The sequence below is a fragment of the Silurus aristotelis genome, assembly GCF_946808225.1.
Source record: "Silurus aristotelis genome assembly, chromosome: 19".
Lineage (NCBI taxonomy): Eukaryota > Metazoa > Chordata > Actinopteri > Siluriformes > Siluridae > Silurus > Silurus aristotelis.
Window position 1 is genome coordinate 19,327,693 of NC_139592.1, and position 20,216 is coordinate 19,347,908.

Sequence of the window (20,216 nt, forward strand, 5' to 3'; positions counted from 1 at the left end):
TCTAGTTATTTCATGTATATGAACAATATATATAATGGATATAGCAAATATTAATGAATAATATGAATTGATCCATTTACATTCATACTTGATATTGAAATTACATTTATTTCAGTCACAAATTATTTTATTCACATTTTAAGATTTTTTTTCTTTTTTTTTTTTTTTTACTCATGATGTTTCATACAGTTTCTGACGCTTGGAGAAAAAAAGAAAAAAAAAGAAGAAATCGTGAACTTGAAAATTAGCGTGTGTTATTAGCGTGTGTGCTAATAATGCGTGTGTTTGTAAGAGGCTAAAAATATAGCCACCCATTGACATCACTGTAAAATTGTATGCCCTTGTATATCTCAGATTTCTTCCACAATATGACTACATGATATTGAAGAAAAAAAATTGCAAACAGTCTTAGTTTATTCCAGTTTGTCATGTATTAATATTAGTATCACCTTTTACATTTTACTATGAATATTAATTCAGCACAGAAATTTGAAGGTAGTAGCTAAATAAAATAATCCAACTAAATGTATCTGAAAATCAACGTCCAAGTATTAATAAGGTGGATGTGTGTGTTTATTAGGTTGATACTCCTGCTTTCCCACAGCCAATTTTCTGGGAATAATGAATGGGAAAAAAATGGAATATAATATACTGTGCTCGGGTGGTCCTCAATGTACTTGGGAGCAGCACCAATGTATCTCTAAAGAAAACAGCTCACAGCTCTCATATTAATTAATGACACATTTTGCGCCAGTCACTCTTACATATCCACATAGCACTATTACCTTAGCGCCTCCTTTTCTCACTAACAAAAATGTCTTGCAGTCTCATCGTAACCCAGTCTGGATATTAAACCTGAGCCGAATACCAAAACCAAACCACAAACAGGAGTTAGCGATCGCCTCTTCAGTTCACGATTTAAAAAATTCTCAAACAATGGACACAAAGCAGAGTTTTTCCCCCGGAAGGACAGATGTTAGACAGGCTAGGTGGATAGGGTTTAGCCTGATATATGACTTGTAACTTAAGCCAGTTGGCTCATTGTGTGGATTCTGCTTTGACCTTCTTTAGTTTTTCTTGAAGGAGCCAAATATTCATGGTTGTCATTGTTTTTTTTTTTTTTGGTGCAGGACAAAAGCGCTGGTCCTGGAGCTTCTGGCTGCTGTGTGTCTTGTGCGAGGAGGCCATGAAATCATCCTCTCAGCATTTGATAACTTCAAAGAGGTAACCTTCCCAGACGGTTGTACGCAACGCTGTATAGGTGATATGAAGTCTGGACAGGAATAGAAGTGTTGACAGTTGATGAATTTGGGTTATTGTGTGCAGTAGGGAAGTTCCAGTAATCTATAACTAACCTTTAATGTTTAGACTAAATGGTGGGAAAGTATTATACTGTATGTGTGTGTCTGTGTTTTAAATACAGGCCAAACTATTCTAAGCTCACCAAATACGAACCAAATGCAGTGTGTGATAAAGATCAGCAATTTGGTGGGAGAGAGTTGCCTGCTGTATCGTTTCTTAACCTTCCCCCTCATTCTGCTAGTCCAGCCTGCTAAATGCCGGAAACTAGGAAATTACTACACGCTGCCTGGAGTGCTCTGAACAATGTGGGAACCAATGCATGATTCACAAAAGCTCTCAATAACCCCAAGCCTCCTGTTTGCACACATAGGCATTTTTCGGGATGATCAGATAATGCGTTCTAATCACTGCCATATAAACAATCATATTTCAGATTTTTAGAGGAAACCAAATGAACATTCCTTTCCTTATTAAAAGAAAGTGTTCTTCTAAAATCATAGTGTGTATTATATAAAAATAATTCCAAAAGCATCTAATTATGACTCTTAATAGCATAGCATCCAGTAGATTCTAGTAGGTTCTCTGGAAGGAAATCTGGAAAGGTTGAATCTTATTCAACCTGAATAGAACGAAAACGTGGCCGAAAAGTGAACGATTAAAACCTCAAACTCGAAGTGAAGTAGCTCAGGAACTTAGTTCAGGAAACAATAATACACAATAATGTACGATTTGAGAATGAAAATTCATTTGGGTTAAGCATTCGTTATGTTCTAAACACCATTTATGTAAACTTTCAACATTCTTGCTGTAGACGCTGTTATTTTGTGACACATAAACACTATAAATAACAAGCCCACTTTGTGTGGGAGAATGTGTTTGGCTTTCATTCCTCATTTCTGCCTTTGAAACTTGTCCTTTCCCACGAATACCAGCCATGGAGCTTGGTTGTCTTAGCTAATGGCTGGAGTTGACCTCTCTGGACCTTCTTTTTGCAGTCGACTATAAAGCAAATACCTACCAAACTATTTGGTTAATCATATCTTGGCTACTTACTGGAGCCACAGAATTTTTTTTTATTCCTCAGCTTTTCAGTGATAGACCAAGTTGGGGGTTTTGATTAAATCCATTCAATAGTAAAAGGACAGAAAACTAGACTTGGCTTTCAGATGTACCCTACATTAAATGTTCTCTGTGTTAAACTGTGAGTGATCAGTTAGTTTTGTTGCAAAAAAAACAAATTTATAGACACCTTTCTATTTGTCCACATGATGTTCTTTGTCTTTTCTGCCATTTCTAACGATCTAACATTTGCCTTTACCCCGAAGGTGTGCAAAGAAAAGTACCGCTTCGAAAAGCTGATGGAGTATTTCCGCTGTGAAGAAGGAAACATTGATTTCATGGTAGGAGAACTCCTCTGCTAAACCATATCTTTAACATTACCTTTGTGATGTGATCTTTAATCTTCGTGATGCTTTGTTTTGGTTTTGGCTCGTATACTAGGTGGCCTGCATGCAGTTCATCAACATCGTGGTTCATTCTGTGGAGGACATGAACTTCCGTGTGCATCTGCAGTACGAATTCACTAAACTGGGTCTTGATGATTTCTTAGAGGTAAGGGGTTGCTTTTATATGAAGGACTTTTCAACATTTGTGCACCAAATCTATGTGCCAAATATTAAAAAAAGATCTAAATATAAATTGTACAGTTCTGTATGCTTTTCACTTTTCTGGTATATCGTTGTTGGGTTTTTTTCCCGTTCATTTTGATTTCAACTTTGGTACGTTTGATGTCTATTATTAAATTTTACAAGGTTTTTATTTTGTAAGGGGCAAAAAGTCATGAATTGAACCTACTTTAAGCTGAACAACTAATGCTGATTACTCCACAGGTCCGCTACAGGTTATTTTCAATACGTTTACATAAGAAGTAATTAAATATTCAATTTAAATCATAAGAAATGCTCCAGTTTTTGTTCTGTATTTTCCATTTGATTAAATAAGCCATTGTGTGCATATTTAATTAGATGAAGAGTCATTTGAATGAATACATTAAAAAATCCAAATGCTACCTTCTATTAGAAGTAGGGATACATTTATTTAGTTCGAACTCAAATTGATTGCGATCTTATAGTTTATGGCGCTAGCAAGAATTCCACAGCATTAAAAAGCAAGTCTATAAATCATACAAACTCGTAGAATCTTACACAAACTGGTTAATCGGCATTAACCTCTGGCTCCATTCTAGTTCTTTTTTGCAACTATGATATTTGTATTCCTGGGGTCTCTGTCCTACAGAAATCTAAGCACACAGAAAGCGACAAGCTGGCAGTGCAGATCCAGGCCTACTTAGACAACGTGTTTGATGTAGGAGGACTGCTGGAGGACGCAGAGACGAAGAACGTCGCTCTGGAGAAAGTGGAGGAACTGGAGGACCACCTGTCTCATGTGAGAAATGACTGAACACTATGCATACAATATATTGGCATGCTGTTTTTTTTTCTTGGTTTGTTAACTGACCGTAAATATGTCTACAAACTATGAGCAATGTTTTATCACTTTTTTTCATTATCCACTGATACATCTATTGATAGAAAGTGTTCAAAAAGCATTAGAACACTTTCTGGTGTTCAAATGCAGTGGGGTTTGAGTGCATCAAGTGGCCTGGTGTGTTATTTGTTTTTAGTTTCACACTTGGCGAAAATAAAGTATGTTTGGAATGGAAACAATTCCCCAGATTGTTGGTACAGCTTGCATCTAAGCAGTATGTCATGCGATGCCCTGAGACTTAGACAATGACTCTCTGGGTCTAGAAATCATGGGGACGTTAGAAAAAAAACAAAGAATTTCCCAGATATTCCCTGTTGTGTGTCATCACATATCTAATTCAAAACTGAAAGTGATCCCATTGACTTTTTCTGCTGCATAAGAAAGAGGGAAAGCTTATTTCATATGTATTGTCTTAAAGTAGAAAGAGAACGAATAACAAAGACAGAAGGAGATAGAAGGCAGATCGAGGCATCATTATCCTCAGCAGCAGTGAAATGGGTATGGGATGGCTGCCCGGACTCTAGGATCAATAACTCACTCTCTTCTGCCTCCCTTCCTGTTTCCTCCTCATCTCTGGCTTCTCTCTGCCATGATTTTCTCCCTCTCTCCCTGGACTAGGTGACCGAGAAGCTTCTGGAAGTGGAGAATGAGACAGTGATGAAAGTCGCAGAGCTGGAGAAGCAGCTCCTACAGAAAGACAAGGACCTTTCATCCATTCGGGTATGACTTTTGTGTTTTTTTTGTGCACCATTTTTGGAAATAGACGTCATTATAAACGATCTGTTTTTATTATATAATCTACAGTTATTTACTTGCAGGAATATACTGTTCTCACATTGACAGATTATAACCATTCATATAACTATTTATTTTGTTATATACAATAGTATAGTTTAGAAGAGAATGACATGCTATTAAATTTCTATCATATTCGTTTGTATGGGGTCATACAAGCTGATGGTTAAGTAATGGTGTAATTAATGTACCTGCAAGTAAATATGAATTAAATGGCTAAATGTTTAGTCAGGGCTCTGATAAGATATTTATTCATCACAAAGGACGTTCTTGGCGCTATGAATGCGATATATATTATGTAACGCCCTGATGTAGCACACTGCATTATACCTTGATCATATGGGGAAGTCCAAGCATGAGTCATTTCCACAAACTGGTCACTGATCAGCAGATTACACCAAACAACAAATCAAAGTACAAAAACAGAACTGCCATGTAAACAGACCTGGAAAAAAAAAAAAAGCGTGTCTCAATTCGTATATATTTTTTAGGGAAGGCCAACGGTTACGATTTTTGACTTCTGGTCAGAAGGTCATTAGTTTAAATTTAAACACCACCAGCCTGTGTCTTTGGGCCTTTAAACAAATAAATGCGATAATTGCAATTCGCTCTGGATAAGGGCATTTGCCAAATGCAATAAATATAACTGTTTACATTGCAATTGTTAAATTTGCATGCAATATAGCGCTCTAAATATAACTGCCTGCCTTTTTAAAACTCAAAAGAACATCCAGATATATTGTGTCCTCCTTAAATTTTCTTCTCGTGCTGTTGTTGTACACAGGAAACGTACGAATCGACGAACTCTCAGGTGCGCACGCTTCGACGTGTTATACAAGAGAAGGACGCCGCCTTCCAGAGGCATACAAACATCGAAAAGCGGTTACTGGAGCTCGAGCAGCAGGGGACGATCCGCCTGAGGAAGCAGCCTGACGGAGACATTGCAATCGAGGCCCTGGGTGGTGGTGGTGGTGGTGTTGGTGGTGGTGGTGGAGGAGGAGGAGCACCAGGAGGAGGGGCTATAGACATTATGACTGGAGCTCCTTTCGGGGAGCTGGGCTCAGTCAGCACCATCCTGGGTGTCAGTTTGCCCGCTGCTACTGTGGAAACGCCTGAACCACCTCCACCACCTCCACCACCTCCACCACCTCCACCTCTCCCATCAGCAGGTACGCTGACAGTATTGTATGATGGTACATGGATAATTGCATAGGTAATTTAGATGCTATTTTGAAATCCCAAAAGGCCAAAGAAGTGGAGTGAGAAGTTGATTTGGTATTTTTTGCTTTGCTATTGTACACTACAGCTAGATGAGAGGAGAAGTTAGGGTAAGCTCCATGGTCCCAGATTTAATTGGTCTGTGTGGTGTTTCTGTGTACAATAAGATTATTTGAAGACATTAGGCATTAATATTGTACAGAAACATGTAAATATAATTTTACACTCAAAACTCACTTAAAATTTTTTTTAATCAGATCTGTTCGTTTATTGCATAAGATCTTATGATGCGACATGAAACTTGTCATTTTGGAAATTCAAGTTATTTTTTCCCAGCATTGTCATTATTTTGGCTGACATCATGAGCAGTGAATATATTCACTGGGGAAATGGGGAAGTGAGTGATTAACATGAGAAAAAAAAAAACTCTGGAAAAAACCCACCGAAACCAAGTGCTTTCAACAGCAATTAAAGGATGTTTTAGGGGGATAAGTACTTTGACATTAATGGCAGATTGAGTATGTGAATCATTAGTGTAGGCAGATCTAATATAAGGTTAATGTAGCAATAGGTCCATACATTCATAATTCAAAATTATTTATTAGTTGGTACAAAAATATTGGGATGTTCAAACATGACAATGCCCCTGCACATAAAGCCAGCTCCATGAAGATATGGTTTACATCGGTTGGAGTGGAAGATCTTGGCCTGCTACTGTATAGAGCTCTAAGACGTTTAGGAGACAAGGTGAGGGAGGCACGATTGAGATGGTTTGGGCATGTGCAGAGGAGGGACATGGGGTATATCAGTAGGAGAATGCTGAGGATGGAGCCACCAGGAAGAAGGAAAAGAGGAAGACCAAGGAGGAGGTTTATGGATGTGGTGAGGGAAGACATGCAGGTAGTTGGTTCGAAAGAGGCAGATGTAGAGGACAGAGGGGTATGGAGACGGATGATCTGCTGTGGCAACCACTAATGGGAGCAGCCGAAAGAAGAAGAAGAAGACTGTATAGAGCTCTGATATCAACCTAATTGAACATCTTTGAGAATAATTGGAAGATTGACTTCAGGTCTCCTCCCCCTACATTAGAATCTGACATTACTAACACATTTTGTCTGAATGAGCACAAATCTTTACAACCACCTCCAGAATCTAGTGGACCATCTTCCCAAAGAGTTTATTATAAGAGCAAATGGGATGGAATGGGATGTTTAGAAAGCACAAAAAGAATTTTATAGTCAGGTGTTCACAAATGTTTCTCCATATATATTTCTATATATAATAATGTTTTTGGCCTACAGTTTGTCACCACTCACAAGCTCTGGATAGTTTCCTTGACTCAGATCCAGTACCAACTCTGTTCATCTGGTCTTTCAGTTTCTTTCAAAGATTGCATGTTTTGTGACCAGTTTAAACTACAGGAAAGGGAAACGTAGGGAGTTTCCTATCAGCTCAGGGGAGCTTAAATGCACACACAAACACACATACACACCCTTTTTGTTGGGGAAACAGCTGTACTGAGGATAAATTTGTGTCAGCCAGAACTCTAACCTCATTGCTGATAATGTCCTGTGCTGGCTGGCAGTGTTGTGGGTTTTTTTATAGCCTGTTGGATGTGAAGCTTTCCGAAAAGAGTTAAAGCGTCATGTCTCTTTTATAACAGAGTGTCTACCACCTCCACCTCCACCATTGGCTCCTCCACTTCCTGGAGCATCACCCTCAGTCATCCTCAGCGTTGGTTTATCAGGTGAGTGCATGAATGCATAAACATTTTTTATTGTAATTTTTACACATAAAAACAGACATATCCCTCCTGGTTTTTTTATTTATTTTTTATTAATTACTTGGTATAATTAAGTGTCTCAGCAGCTGTTTTTTTTTGTTTTTTTTTCCTTGTTTTTTTTTACAGTGACTAACAGTTATCTAATTTATACAACAGAGCGGTTACGCGTTAAAGGCCTTGTTCAAGGGCCCAACAGTGGCAGCTTAGTGGTGCTGGGATTTAAACTCACAACCTTCTGATTTAAAGTCCCATACCCATAAAATCCCACCCACGGAGCTGCCACTTTTTATTTCTCATCAAGTTGAAAGTGTAAAAGAAAGCATGGTACAGAACTGAATGCACAAGTGTGGATTACAAAAATAATAAGTGCTGTATGATACACTTAAATAATACAAATAATAATAATAGGGCTACTACTACTAGTTTCTCTTGTTTAGATTAAAAAGTTGGACCTCTGATTGGAAGGTGGAGAGTTTAGATCCCAGCCCCACCAAGCTGCCAGTGCTGGGGCCCTGAGCAAGGCCCTTAATTCTGAACTGCTCAGTTGTATGAATGAGATAACTGTATTACTCTCTGGATAAGGGTGTCTGCCAAATGCCCTAAATGTATATGTACTACTACTATAACGATACATTTCTCTTCTTTGTATGAATCTGCAGCAATCCGCATCAAGAAGCCCATAAAGACCAAGTTCCGTCTTCCTGTGTTTAACTGGGCGGCTCTGAAGCCCAACCAGATCAATGGCACCGTCTTCAATGAGATCGATGACGAACGAGTGCTTGAGGTGAGTCTCATTGTGGTACGCTGTCTACGAGTTTGCTATCAAGCTAACAATCTGAAATATAAAGAGATGCAGAGACAGTAATCAAACTAAGCAACATAGTGCACACTGAGACTATGTTGTAACTTTAGCACAAAATGCATTGAGCTTGCATTTTCCTTCATCAGATAAAAAAATGTGGATGATGGCCAGACTTAGAAGTCCACTTGTGTGGAGCTGGAGGCTTGTCGAAGCTTAACTCCGACCCTGTTTTTTTTTTTTTTACCCTAGTCTACATAACTTGTACAACACAAATGAACACATTTAATATGCAAATCGTAATAAAGCTTTGGTCCGTCTTCACCTGTTGAATAGTATATTCATAATGTAATATAATATGTTCTGAAAGGGGGTGTTAGACAAAGATAAAGACATTGTACCAGAAGATGGATGAATGAAAAATGTACTAATGAGTCAATCTCAATAATAATTTTAAATTTAATTACAATAGTTGGCACCAGGTTAGCATGTCATGGTATCTGGCAAACACATTCATGCTAGTGTATTTATAATATGTCCACCTCTGTACAGTATGTGTGGATGCACCATTTATTCCTCTGATGAACTGGTGTGTTTTTGGGTTGTGAGTAGGAGCTGGACCTGGAGAAATTCGAGGAGCTCTTTAAGACAAAAGCACAAGGTCCTGTGGTTGATCTGTCTTGCACAAAGAGCAAAACATCCAGTAAGGCCGTAAACAAAGTTCAGCTGCTGGACGCTAATCGCTCCAAGAACCTGGCCATCACGCTACGCAAAGCTAACAAGAGCACGGAGGAGATCTGCAGAGCCATCCAAACGTGAGTAACTGTAACCATTTCCTGCCTGGATTCATTTAAAGGAAAAAAAAGCTCATTTGGTCAATAATGGAAAATGTTCTGAAAACTTTTTGTTTAATGAAGATGACATGAATTTGTCATCACTCTGAACAGAGCTATCACAAAGATAAATGTAACTAAAATAAATTAACTGTAACAAAGCAACCTTTATGTAATCAGTGTTTTAAAAAAAAAAAAAAAAAAAAGGAGAAGCAGAAGTGAAACTAAACATTCTGGACTAAATTATAAGGAGTACTGGAGCTAAACTGAGATAGTTTTAAACTGAAATAAACATAAACCTGGACCTATGACAGGTTTACGTTTTGTCACATAAACACAAATCCAGCATGAAAATACAAGTCAAGTCAAGTCAAGTCAAGTTTATTTGTATAGCGCTTTTCACAACAGACATTGTCTCAAAGCAGCTTTACAGAAAACAACAGTGAAGGTGAATGGTGTGCGTTTGTCCCTGATGAGCAGCCGTGGCGACAGTGGCAAGGAAAAACTTCCTTAGATGATATGAGGAAGAAACCTTGAGAGGAACCAGACTCAAAGGGGAACCCATCCTCATATGGGTGACATCAAAAGTTTGGTCATAAATCTTTCAACAATACAGAACAATTTGTGATCATCATAGATCCAGCATCAGCTTCTCCATGCCAGGGCCTTTAAACACTCGGCATCTACTTCTCCATGATCATCCATAGGTCCATAATCTTCACGAGGTGGGACGTGACTGGAGCTGGCCAAACCTCAGGAAGCCTCGGGATGGGGAGAAAATACAGCAAAAGTCGTTTTGAATTTAAACTGCATATAAAACTGGTTGTAACATTCAGTAAGGAAAGAACAAGTGGGCTATAATTCCATTTCAGTCCATTTTCTTTATCTCTGATAAAATAATAAGATAAAGTCAGGATCCTAATATTGTGTTAATTAATGATGATCTAATGGGCCATTCATGTGACGTATTACTCATGCTTATGACCAGGCTGCAGTATCATCTGATGAGAAAATTCTATTTGTTTTCCATACCTGGTGACATAACATTTCTTCATAATAGGCTTCTTGATCTAGTGTACTTTGAAACAAAGCCAGTTTTCATCTTCCTCCTGGATTACACGCTTAAGTCACTGATATGCATGTATGGATGATCACAGGTTTGATCTCAAGGCTCTGCCAGTGGACTTTGTGGAGTGTCTGATGCGTTTCCTGCCCACGGAGGCTGAGACTAAGCTGATGCGTCAGTATGAGAGGGAACGCAGGCCTCTTGAGCAGCTGGCTGAGGAAGACCGCTTCATGCTTCTCTTCAGCAAGATCGAGCGCCTTACTCAGAGGATGAGCATCGTCACTTTCGTGGGGAACTTTAATGACAACATCAGCATGTTGACCCCGGTGAGTTAGCTTAGTAATGAAGGGCGAAATCGTTTCTATTCTAATTTTTCACATTTTTCTAAAACTTATAATACTACTTTCTACAATTACTAATGCTACTGATGTTGCTAATACTGATACCACCACTACTACTACACTTCTACTGACACTACTATTACTACTACTACTACTACTGATGCTGCTAATTCAAACACTATTACTACTAGTACTACTACCACAACAATTATACTACTAATACTACTGATGCTAATACCAACACTACTACTACTACTATTACAACTACTACTACTACCACTACCACCACTACTCTGCTACTGATGCTACTATTAATGATGCTAATACTGACACTACTCCTGATACTGCTAATACCACTACTAGTATTACCACTGATAATGCTACTACTACTACTACTACTAACACTACTGATGCTGCTGATTCCAACACTACTACTACTACTACTACTACTACTGATAATACTACTGATAATGCTCATACTACTACTACTACTACTACACTTCTACTAACACTACTGCTACTACTTATGCTGCTGAGGCCAACACTACTACTACTACTACTACTACTACTACTACTACTACTACTACTGATAATACTACTGATAATGCTCATACTACTACTACTACTACTACTACTACTACACTTCTACTAACACTACTGCTACTACTTATGCTGCTGAGGCCAACACTACTACTACTACTGATAATGCTAATATTACTACTGATAATGCTCCTACTACTACTACTACACTTCTACTACTACTGATAATGCTAATATTACTACTGATAATGCTCATACTACTACTACTACTACTACTACTACTATAACTACACTTCTACTAACACTACTGCTGCTAAAAACAACACTACTACTACTACTGCTACTACTACTGATGTTCCTACTGATGATGCTAATACTGACACTACTACTACTACTAATACACCTAATTATTCTACTTATGATGCTAATACACTGCTACTACTTATTCTGCTGATGCAGTAGTACTACTATTGCTTACTTGGCTGATGCTGCTATTATTAACTAAGGACTACTTCTAATGGGAATTAAAATGTATACTAATTCTATTACAACTAATAGACTAATGCTACTTCTTTCTACTATTACTAATATTACTCATGCTGCTAATACTACTAATAATAATACCAATACTAATACTGTTGCTACTACTAATACAACTATTACTAAAACTTACTCTACTAATAGCAACATTCTAACATTCATACAACTACTTTTACTACAATTTCTACTCCTCTTTCTTCTACCTTTGCTGTTACTATTAACACTAATACTTCTGTAATTCATATTATATCTACTATAGTACTGCTACTACTAACAATACTATCAATATTAGTAACATCCATAGTACTGCTACTAACAATACTATTAATACTATTAACTTCCATATTACTGCTACTTCTGCTACTTCTACTAATACAACTAATACTACTATCAATAACATTAACATTTATACTGCATACATTCATACTACTGCTACTGCTAGCATGTACACTACTATCAATACTATTAGCATCCAAACTTCTAATAATAATAGTAATACTAACACTAATACTACTATCAATACTATTAACATTCATACTACTAACACTAATACTACTATCAATACTATTAACATTCATACTACTAATGCTAATACCGCTAACATTCATACTACTGTCTCTACTCCTTTTCCTACTAGCATAGTAATACCATGGCCACCATTATTATTACTTTTCCTCATTTCACAACTGTGATACTTTTGCTACTGTTGTAATGTAAAAACTGTTATTTCTGCTCCTACTAATACATTGCTTTTATTAGGTGATAATTTTACTAGTAAGATGATAGTAGAAAGAAAATTCCTTTATCTCTTTACTAAAAAATATATAGAATGACTGTCCATCAGTGGTTACCATAATCTTTCTTTTGTACAGCAACTCAATGCCATCATTGCTGCTTCAGCCTCAGTGAAGTCTTCTCCAAAGCTAAAAAGAATGCTTGAGGTGGGGGATTTTCTGTCATGCATAATACTCTATTAAGCAAATCTATCTTAAATCTGTCATAAATCTGACACATTTTCTCCTATATTTTTACACAGATTATTTTGGCCTTGGGTAACTACATGAACAGTAGTAAAAGAGGCTCGGTCTATGGATTCAAACTCCAAAGTTTAGATCTGGTATGATGAATGACACTGGGATTGTTTTGCTGTGTGAATCTAGTGTACATGTCTTTCTATATTTTTTAACTGCTCTGTGTTTGTGTTGTCTCAGCTGCTAGACACAAAGTCTACTGATCGCAAGATGACCTTACTTCACTACATCGCTCTGATAGTGAAGGAGAAATACCCGGAGCTTGCGAACTTCTACAATGAATTGCACTTTGTGGACAAAGCCGCAGCAGGCAAGTAAACGCACACTGTTTTTATTAGACTCGCGATGATATTATAACATAACTATTAGCATTCGGCACTTTTTGGTTGCTGATATGAGTTAGAATCCCCTTAATGATATGTTTTTTGGGGGAAAAAAAACCCAATTGTGATTCAAGCCCTTAGGCTTGATGAGCCCCACATTTATAGATGCACTGTTACCTAAGCAGTCATAAGAAATCAGAGCCATTACGTTAGAAAAATTGGCATCAAAATGTTTTAAATCAAATTTGGTGAATATTGGTCCTAATTTGGAAAAGGGGTGGCACAGGGCAGTTAAGGATTTTTAGCATGTTATTGTAACTATTAATGGTGATGTGAGCGTGAGGTTTTTTTTATAGCCTCAGGTCATGATCTTGAAGCTGCCATTTAGTTTTTTTGTCAGTGCACAAAGTCTCTGGCTGTGATACAGCCTCACTTCCTGTTTGGTGACTAGATTTGTCGGCCCATTACTGGCAAACCATTTGATTAATTCACAAGTTGCTTTTACAATTTCTGTGAGGTTTAGATGATGTGAGGCAAAAAAGATAGAGGGACTCCAGCAATGACTGGCACATTTAAAATGTAATGGCAACAAACATACTTCTGCTTAGGCCAAATTTGACCTACTAATGGCACGGGATTGTTGGCAGCACTTGCCCCAAATTTTGGAAAGATGTTCCATGAAACCTTTTCAGCCAGTGTGCCAAATTTGACAACTTTTTACAAGACGGTTCTATGGGCTGCCATAGACAAACTATCCAGGTGGAGAAGAAAAATACAAAAAGGTAGAATAGAATAGGCACCTTCAGTGCTTGGCCCTGTAATGATATTTGTTGTGTGTGCAGTGTCTCTGGAGAATGTGCTGCTGGATGTAAAGGAGCTGGGAAAAGGAATGGAACTGATCAGAAGAGAGTGCAGTCTGCATGATCATGCTGTCCTCAAGGGCTTCCTGCAAGCCAGTGACATGCAACTGGATAAGCTGCAGAAAGACTCTAAGACTGCTGAGGTAATATATGTTTCTGTTACGATCCTTGTGAGGACATAATTGTTAGTTCAGTGCTACGCTAAACCAAACCTTAACCTCAGTAACTCAAAAATGTTAAGGATCAAAGTATTTTTCCGAAAGGGAGGACTAGCCAGAAAAGAATTAACCAAAAATGCCCAGAATTAAAAAAATATGGAACATTCCTGTCATGATGTCTATGTCGACCCACCAAGATATAAAAACATGCAATTATTCAAGAATTCAGCTCTCTGTATCTTGCTCCAAACAACTATACTGCTTTGCTACAGAACAAATATAATATTTTTTATGTTGTACTCTTTTCCTTCAACCTTTATACAGGAGGCTTTTAACACTGTGGTGATGTACTTTGGCGAGAGCCCCAAGACAACTCCTCCGTCGGTGTTCTTCCCCGTGTTTGTGCGTTTCATCAAAGCTTACAAAGTATGCTCAGCATTTTTTTTTTTTTACACACACATGCACAAAGACAAGCAAACACAGCATATACTTTTATACAGGAATTATTATTAATTATGCAGCGGATTAAGAACAAGGAAACACCTGCTGTTCTTTATCTAAAAGCATCAGCTGAATGATAGAAACTCCTGGAAGTTTAGGGGTTAAATGATGTTCTGGTCGTGAGTGTCCATGCATCGTGTAGCGTAGAGATATAGTTGTGAGGGTGCGAGAAGGAGAGGGGGAACGACAGATGAATAACAGGAAGATGCAGCTGGGTTTAGTTTAAAGAGCACTGGCTGTGTTTAGGCTGGACTCGAGCACTCTCTGCTCTGACCCGGACACACACTCATACACACGCCTGTTCCTCACATTGTCCTTCACATTGATTTATCGACCTGCGTGAGGAAACGGACAGGCAGCCTCAGGGGCTGTGTGAGTGTGTATGTGTGTGTGAGTGTGAGTGTGTGCGTAATCAGAAGCACATTTACAAAATTCAGGTTTTTCTTTTTTGGAAAATCCGTGGAGACTGTAACGTAAAGTAAACTGTTTAAACCGGACTTCTGTAACAATGTTTGTGTGTGTGTGTGTTTTCAGGATGCTGTTGACGAAAACGAACAGAGGAAGAAACAGGAGGAAGCTATGAGGGAGAAACTGCTTGCTCAGGAGGCCAAACAGCATGACCCCAAGGTATGACATGTTAACTTTCATCAAGTGGAACACACACAGGCACACACACATTATATATATATTTCTATATATATATATTTCTATATATAAAAATATATATATATATATATATATATATATATATATATATATATATATATATATAAAATATATATAAAAAAAAAAAAAAATATATATATATATATATATAAATAAATTGAACCACACTTTAGCCTTTGCCTCTGTTTCTGCTTATTTTTTTCTTACCATGCCTTCAGGCTTTTACCGTGGCCCCATATTGTGGCCTGCGGAACAAGGCGTTGCAACATTTATCTCGTAACTGAGTTATGATTTCCATCAGTTTTTCCAGTCTCATTGTGATGACATTGCCTGAAGCTCTTGTTCTGTTTTTACTTGATTGCATTGCTGCCACATGATGAACATGATGTTCCTGAAAGTTTGGGCTGCTGTATCATTGTCTTTGTAGAAAACGAGTATGGTCTTTTCGCTACAGGTGCAATCTCAGAAAAAGAGGCAGCAGCAGCACGAGCTAATCGCCGAGCTGAGACGGCGCCAGGCCAAAGACCACCGCCCCGTCTACGAGGGCAAAGACGGCACAATTGAGGACATCATCACAGGTGGGAAAAATAGGACTAGAAACCCCATCATTCCCAACTCTAGGATCACCGTGGTGGTGCTGGGCTCCTCAGAGCGGCAGTGCACCGTCTGTTATGCTACACAGTGTCCCCTACAGCCAAGCGAACAGTAGTGAAACTAAGACACTAGAAATTGGGATCAAAACTGTTCTCAGGGAACAAATAGAGATGCAATTTAAGACGAAACATTCTCCTGTCACTGGGATCAAAAGGGAAGAATTTATCCCAGCTAATGTTTTTGTTTGGTTTTAACCAGGTTAACAAGTGTTTTGTCTGTGTCTCTTGTTACTACCTACTGGAATTTAAACATTTACTAAAGGCGGTGGTAAAACAGAGAGCATTCCCAGACACAAATTAAATTAATGCTACAGACACACAAGCTAATTTAAATCTCAGTGCCATTCATTACCACTAAGATGGCTTTTCTAACTATGGCAGGAATCATGATGGTCAATGCTAGTTGCAATTCAATACTAAAATGTACCTTTTTTTTTTTTATTTAGTAACCAACAAAGCTAAGAAAAAACCTAGATTTTTTTTTTTTAGTTTTAAGTACACTATATTGACAAAAGTATTGGGATACCAGATTTTTCCAGCCATATGCAATTCTCCCCAAACTGTCACCACAAAGCTGGAGGCACACAATTGTATAGGATGTCTTCAGATGAGGTAGCGATACACCCGAACCTGTTCCAGCATGACATGGGAATATGTTAGACATGGGTTTTAATTGAGTTCTAGAGTGAACATCATTGTGATGAATTGAAATGCAGACTGCACTCCAGGATTCTAAATTTGGAATATGATGTTCAAAAAGCACAAACGAATCTAATAATAAGGTGTCCACGAACTTTTGTCCATTTAGTGTTGCTAAATAGCTAAGCCATTAACTGGCTGCCATGCTCAGTGCCCACATTCTCCAGTTGCCTTCCCATTTTAAAACCGGAAATTCGGGGTGGTATCACCATGCACATGACCAGGGATGGGCAGTATTTATGCTACATGTATTTTAAATACGTATTTCAAATATGAAATAGGATTTTGTGATTTTTATTCGATGGGGTTGATGAAAAGATTTCATACTTTAGTGTTTTGTATTTTTTGTAGGTTTACAATACTGTAAAATACTTTGTTAGAAGTCTACATGATGACATCATAAAAATGCGGCCTCTGATTTGTGCCTACTCAATAGTTTGCCCAGACTTGAGATCAAAACAGAAAAATGTATCCATATGGAAGATGGTGGTGAAGGTAAGAGATGTGCAGGCTGCCAGCTTTCAAATAGGTGTCCAATGATTGATAAATAAATATTTTATTGCCGAATATTGTACGCTAATTAAAGTAGCTGTTTGGTGGGATCATGATTTTGCATACCATTGCATGAATGACTGCCCGATACATATTATTATATTTATGATTAACAATCAAATGATTAATTAGTTAGAAACTAGTTGAATACAGGTGCCATCAGTTGTCTTCTTATGAATTACTTGTTTATCATTGATCCAGTGTTGCTGATGCAAATGCCCTTCATTACCAAACACCAAGTAACTAAATTAGGATTAGGATATTATAATCAATTATAAATTATTTATTTGCAAACAGTTTATTTTAATACACTTAAAATTGAAGTATTGCGTATTTTCTATTTAAAATACATTTTGATGTATCTTTGCCCAACCCTGCACATCATGGTCATTCCCGAAATCCATTGAAAAAACTGGATATATGCTAAACACCTATAAAAAAATTAAAAAGCAGATGTGTTTAAAAGCCTTTTTTATCTTACATTATAAATGTGAAGCTGCCAATGAAACCTCAACAACACAAGTTGTTATAGGAAGATAAAATGTGGTGGTATAATACGGTCCAGTGTGAAGTAGACTTTCCACCACTCTGAAAATTATTATCCAATAACGACGCATTCCATAATATTTCATACCGCAACAATATGCCAATTATTACAGTTTTTCAGTAGTTTAAGAATGTAACATTGCGATTGTGGCAATCGGTGGCATTCCAATCCAGGGTAAATCGTTACTATAGAAACCATTACCACATAATGAACACATGCAATTTAAATTCAGAAAATTAAAAACCACCAACACTTTCTGTCCATTTAACTGGGAAATCAACAGTGCTGTGGTATAGTGTCAATCGATGCTTTACTGGATGATTATTAACTTCTAGTAGACATATTATCGATGTGAAACGAGCACGTCTATTATTGAACGAGAAAATTTGTATACAAGGAGAAGGTATCGCTCCCTTTCGAAACACATGGTCATGAATCAGCTCGAACATTGTTCTTATAACCCCCCTTCTCTCCCATCAGTGCTAAAGAGTGTGCCGTTTACAGCGCGTACAGCCAAGCGGGGCTCGCGCTTCTTCTGTGACACCAACCTGTACGATGAGTCCAACTGCTAGCCCCTACCTAAACTCCCTCCCAAAATCTGTCCCTTATTCAGCAGGTTGTTTAATTCTTTTTTTTTTTTACTCTCTTCCCTAAAAAAAAATAAAAATGCATGCCAAGGGACACATGCATGAGCCTCCTGTATCTCCACAGAGCACCAGCAACCACTTCTTTACTAATCCTTGGTCTTTAGGGATGAAAAGGTGACGGGCTGGGATCATTTGTATGGATGATGAAGAAACTGATCCCAGGCCATCCCTCCGAACCAAGCTTTCCATCCTTTGGTTTCAACTGGTGCTGCTTTTTACCTAAATATATCAAATAATAAACAGAGAAATCCGGGTCAGAGATTAATCTCAAGACCATGCAGACGCTCTCACTTTTCCCCTATAAAACGTCACGCTGTTGCAAAAACTTACATTGAAAAGTAGCCACTAGTCTGGAACATCTGGAAAAATCAGAAAAAAAAAAAAATAGTATGCAAATTTGTTATATGGCTATCGCCGTTGACATTGGTAGGGCGTTACACATTATACATTAATATTTAAAACTTGCCAGACGTTTGGTGAGCTGAATAAATGTAGAATATGTTGCAGCTGCCATTATGTACCAGTGCACATTTGCCAATGTTGTTCCCAAACTGGTGTGAGTCACCTCTGAGACAACAGAAACCGCTATAAATGTTTTGTATCTGTGAAACATTTGGATGGAAAGCTACGACGTATACTGTACATGAGAAGGGAAACTGGGATTTATCAGACCAGCAAAGCCTTTCCAAAAGGACTCTGGCAAACAGACTGAAGCGCTGGATTTGTTTTAGAAACGATGAATGAATTTACTCATTCAGAAATTTCACATGTAGATAATAAAATACCAAATCATGGAATCTAGTGCTACAGTCAGTGGTCAGTTGTGCGGCTTGGGCAGCTGTCCGTACAGTTTCCCTTCTCCCAGCATGCTAATAACATTTTCTCTCTTCTTTCCCATCTCACTAATGATTTCCTCCTACGTTTCCAACAGAGCAGAGGACCGAGCTGAGTAAATACGGGCCTTTACTAGACGGAGGGTAAGAAGGGCAGCACAACATCCAGCTTCATTAGGCTTTGCAGCTGGTTAAATGTGCTTGATATTTGCAAAGGCCTTTTTTTTAATGCTTGAATATTTTGTGAGGTTGCTTTGTATGTCGCTAAAGATTACCTTCTTGTATTGCTCTGGAATCGTTGAGCACACAAGCTGGAAGTCCCACTGAAAGTCAGAATCAGATTTTTTGCCAGAAACCCTTCTGCGGATCCAAGGAGCTAGAAGCCATTTCAAACGTTGGTGAAATTGGAACGAGAAAAAAAGGACCTCAGTATAGAAAGCTAAGCCTGGTCATGTTCTGTTGCATGGAACACTAACGCGTCTGCTGTGTGTCACTGCTTATGATTATGGCTTGCATGCAAAGTTCTGGTGTTCAGCAAGTTCTGCACATGCCTTCAATTATATGTTAAAAAAATAAATGCTGATTCGTTTCATTGAGATGTTTGAAAAGTCTCAAAGAGTTTGCTGATCACTTGGACATGGTCCACTGCAGTATTGTTTAACTGTGTATTTATGTCCTGTTACAGTTCATTTGATAAAATTGTAATTTTAATGCAGTGTCTCATTGTTTCAGAATATCAGAAATGCTTTAAATATAAAACTAGTTTCCATAAAACCATATTATAATTATTATATAAATATAAATCTAATTGATTTGTAGTTTAAAAAGATACAATTTGACAATTATGTCCTGTTTTCACGATCACAGCTGTACTGTACATTCGTTCTTTGAATATTCGCTCCTTTTTTCCATGCAAATGAAGTAAATATGATGTAAAAACGTAACAAACGAACAAAAAAATGCAGCTTGTAATGTAGTCGAG

The 20,216-nt window shown here is 37.8% G+C and overlaps 1 protein-coding gene across 9 annotated transcripts in view; it reads left to right on the forward strand.

Moving 5' to 3' along the window:
- Positions 1–20,216, forward strand: part of fmnl3 (formin-like 3) — a 268,194-nt gene that overhangs the window by 33,454 nt on the left and 214,524 nt on the right. For 2 of the 9 annotated variants that reach the window (XM_083570481.1, XM_083570485.1), the window contains 18 exons: positions 1,131–1,224; positions 2,628–2,702; positions 2,803–2,913; positions 3,598–3,747; positions 4,468–4,569; positions 5,429–5,813; positions 7,526–7,609; positions 8,305–8,429; positions 9,057–9,259; positions 10,435–10,669; positions 12,637–12,705; positions 12,801–12,881; positions 12,976–13,105; positions 13,961–14,121; positions 14,461–14,562; positions 15,172–15,264; positions 15,758–15,881; positions 18,235–18,370. In XM_083570481.1, coding sequence (XP_083426607.1) covers positions 1,131–1,224; positions 2,628–2,702; positions 2,803–2,913; positions 3,598–3,747; positions 4,468–4,569; positions 5,429–5,813; positions 7,526–7,609; positions 8,305–8,429; positions 9,057–9,259; positions 10,435–10,669; positions 12,637–12,705; positions 12,801–12,881; positions 12,976–13,105; positions 13,961–14,121; positions 14,461–14,562; positions 15,172–15,264; positions 15,758–15,881; positions 18,235–18,326 — 2,416 coding nt within the window. In that variant the 3' untranslated portion in view covers positions 18,327–18,370. Of the gene's footprint in view, positions 1–1,130; positions 1,225–2,627; positions 2,703–2,802; positions 2,914–3,597; positions 3,748–4,467; positions 4,570–5,428; positions 5,814–7,525; positions 7,610–8,304; positions 8,430–9,056; positions 9,260–10,434; positions 10,670–12,636; positions 12,706–12,800; positions 12,882–12,975; positions 13,106–13,960; positions 14,122–14,460; positions 14,563–15,171; positions 15,289–15,757; positions 15,882–18,234; positions 18,422–19,332; positions 19,379–20,216 lie in introns of those variants that run through there. The other 7 variants (XM_083570483.1, XM_083570486.1, XM_083570484.1 and 4 more) reach the window with 5 other exon arrangements.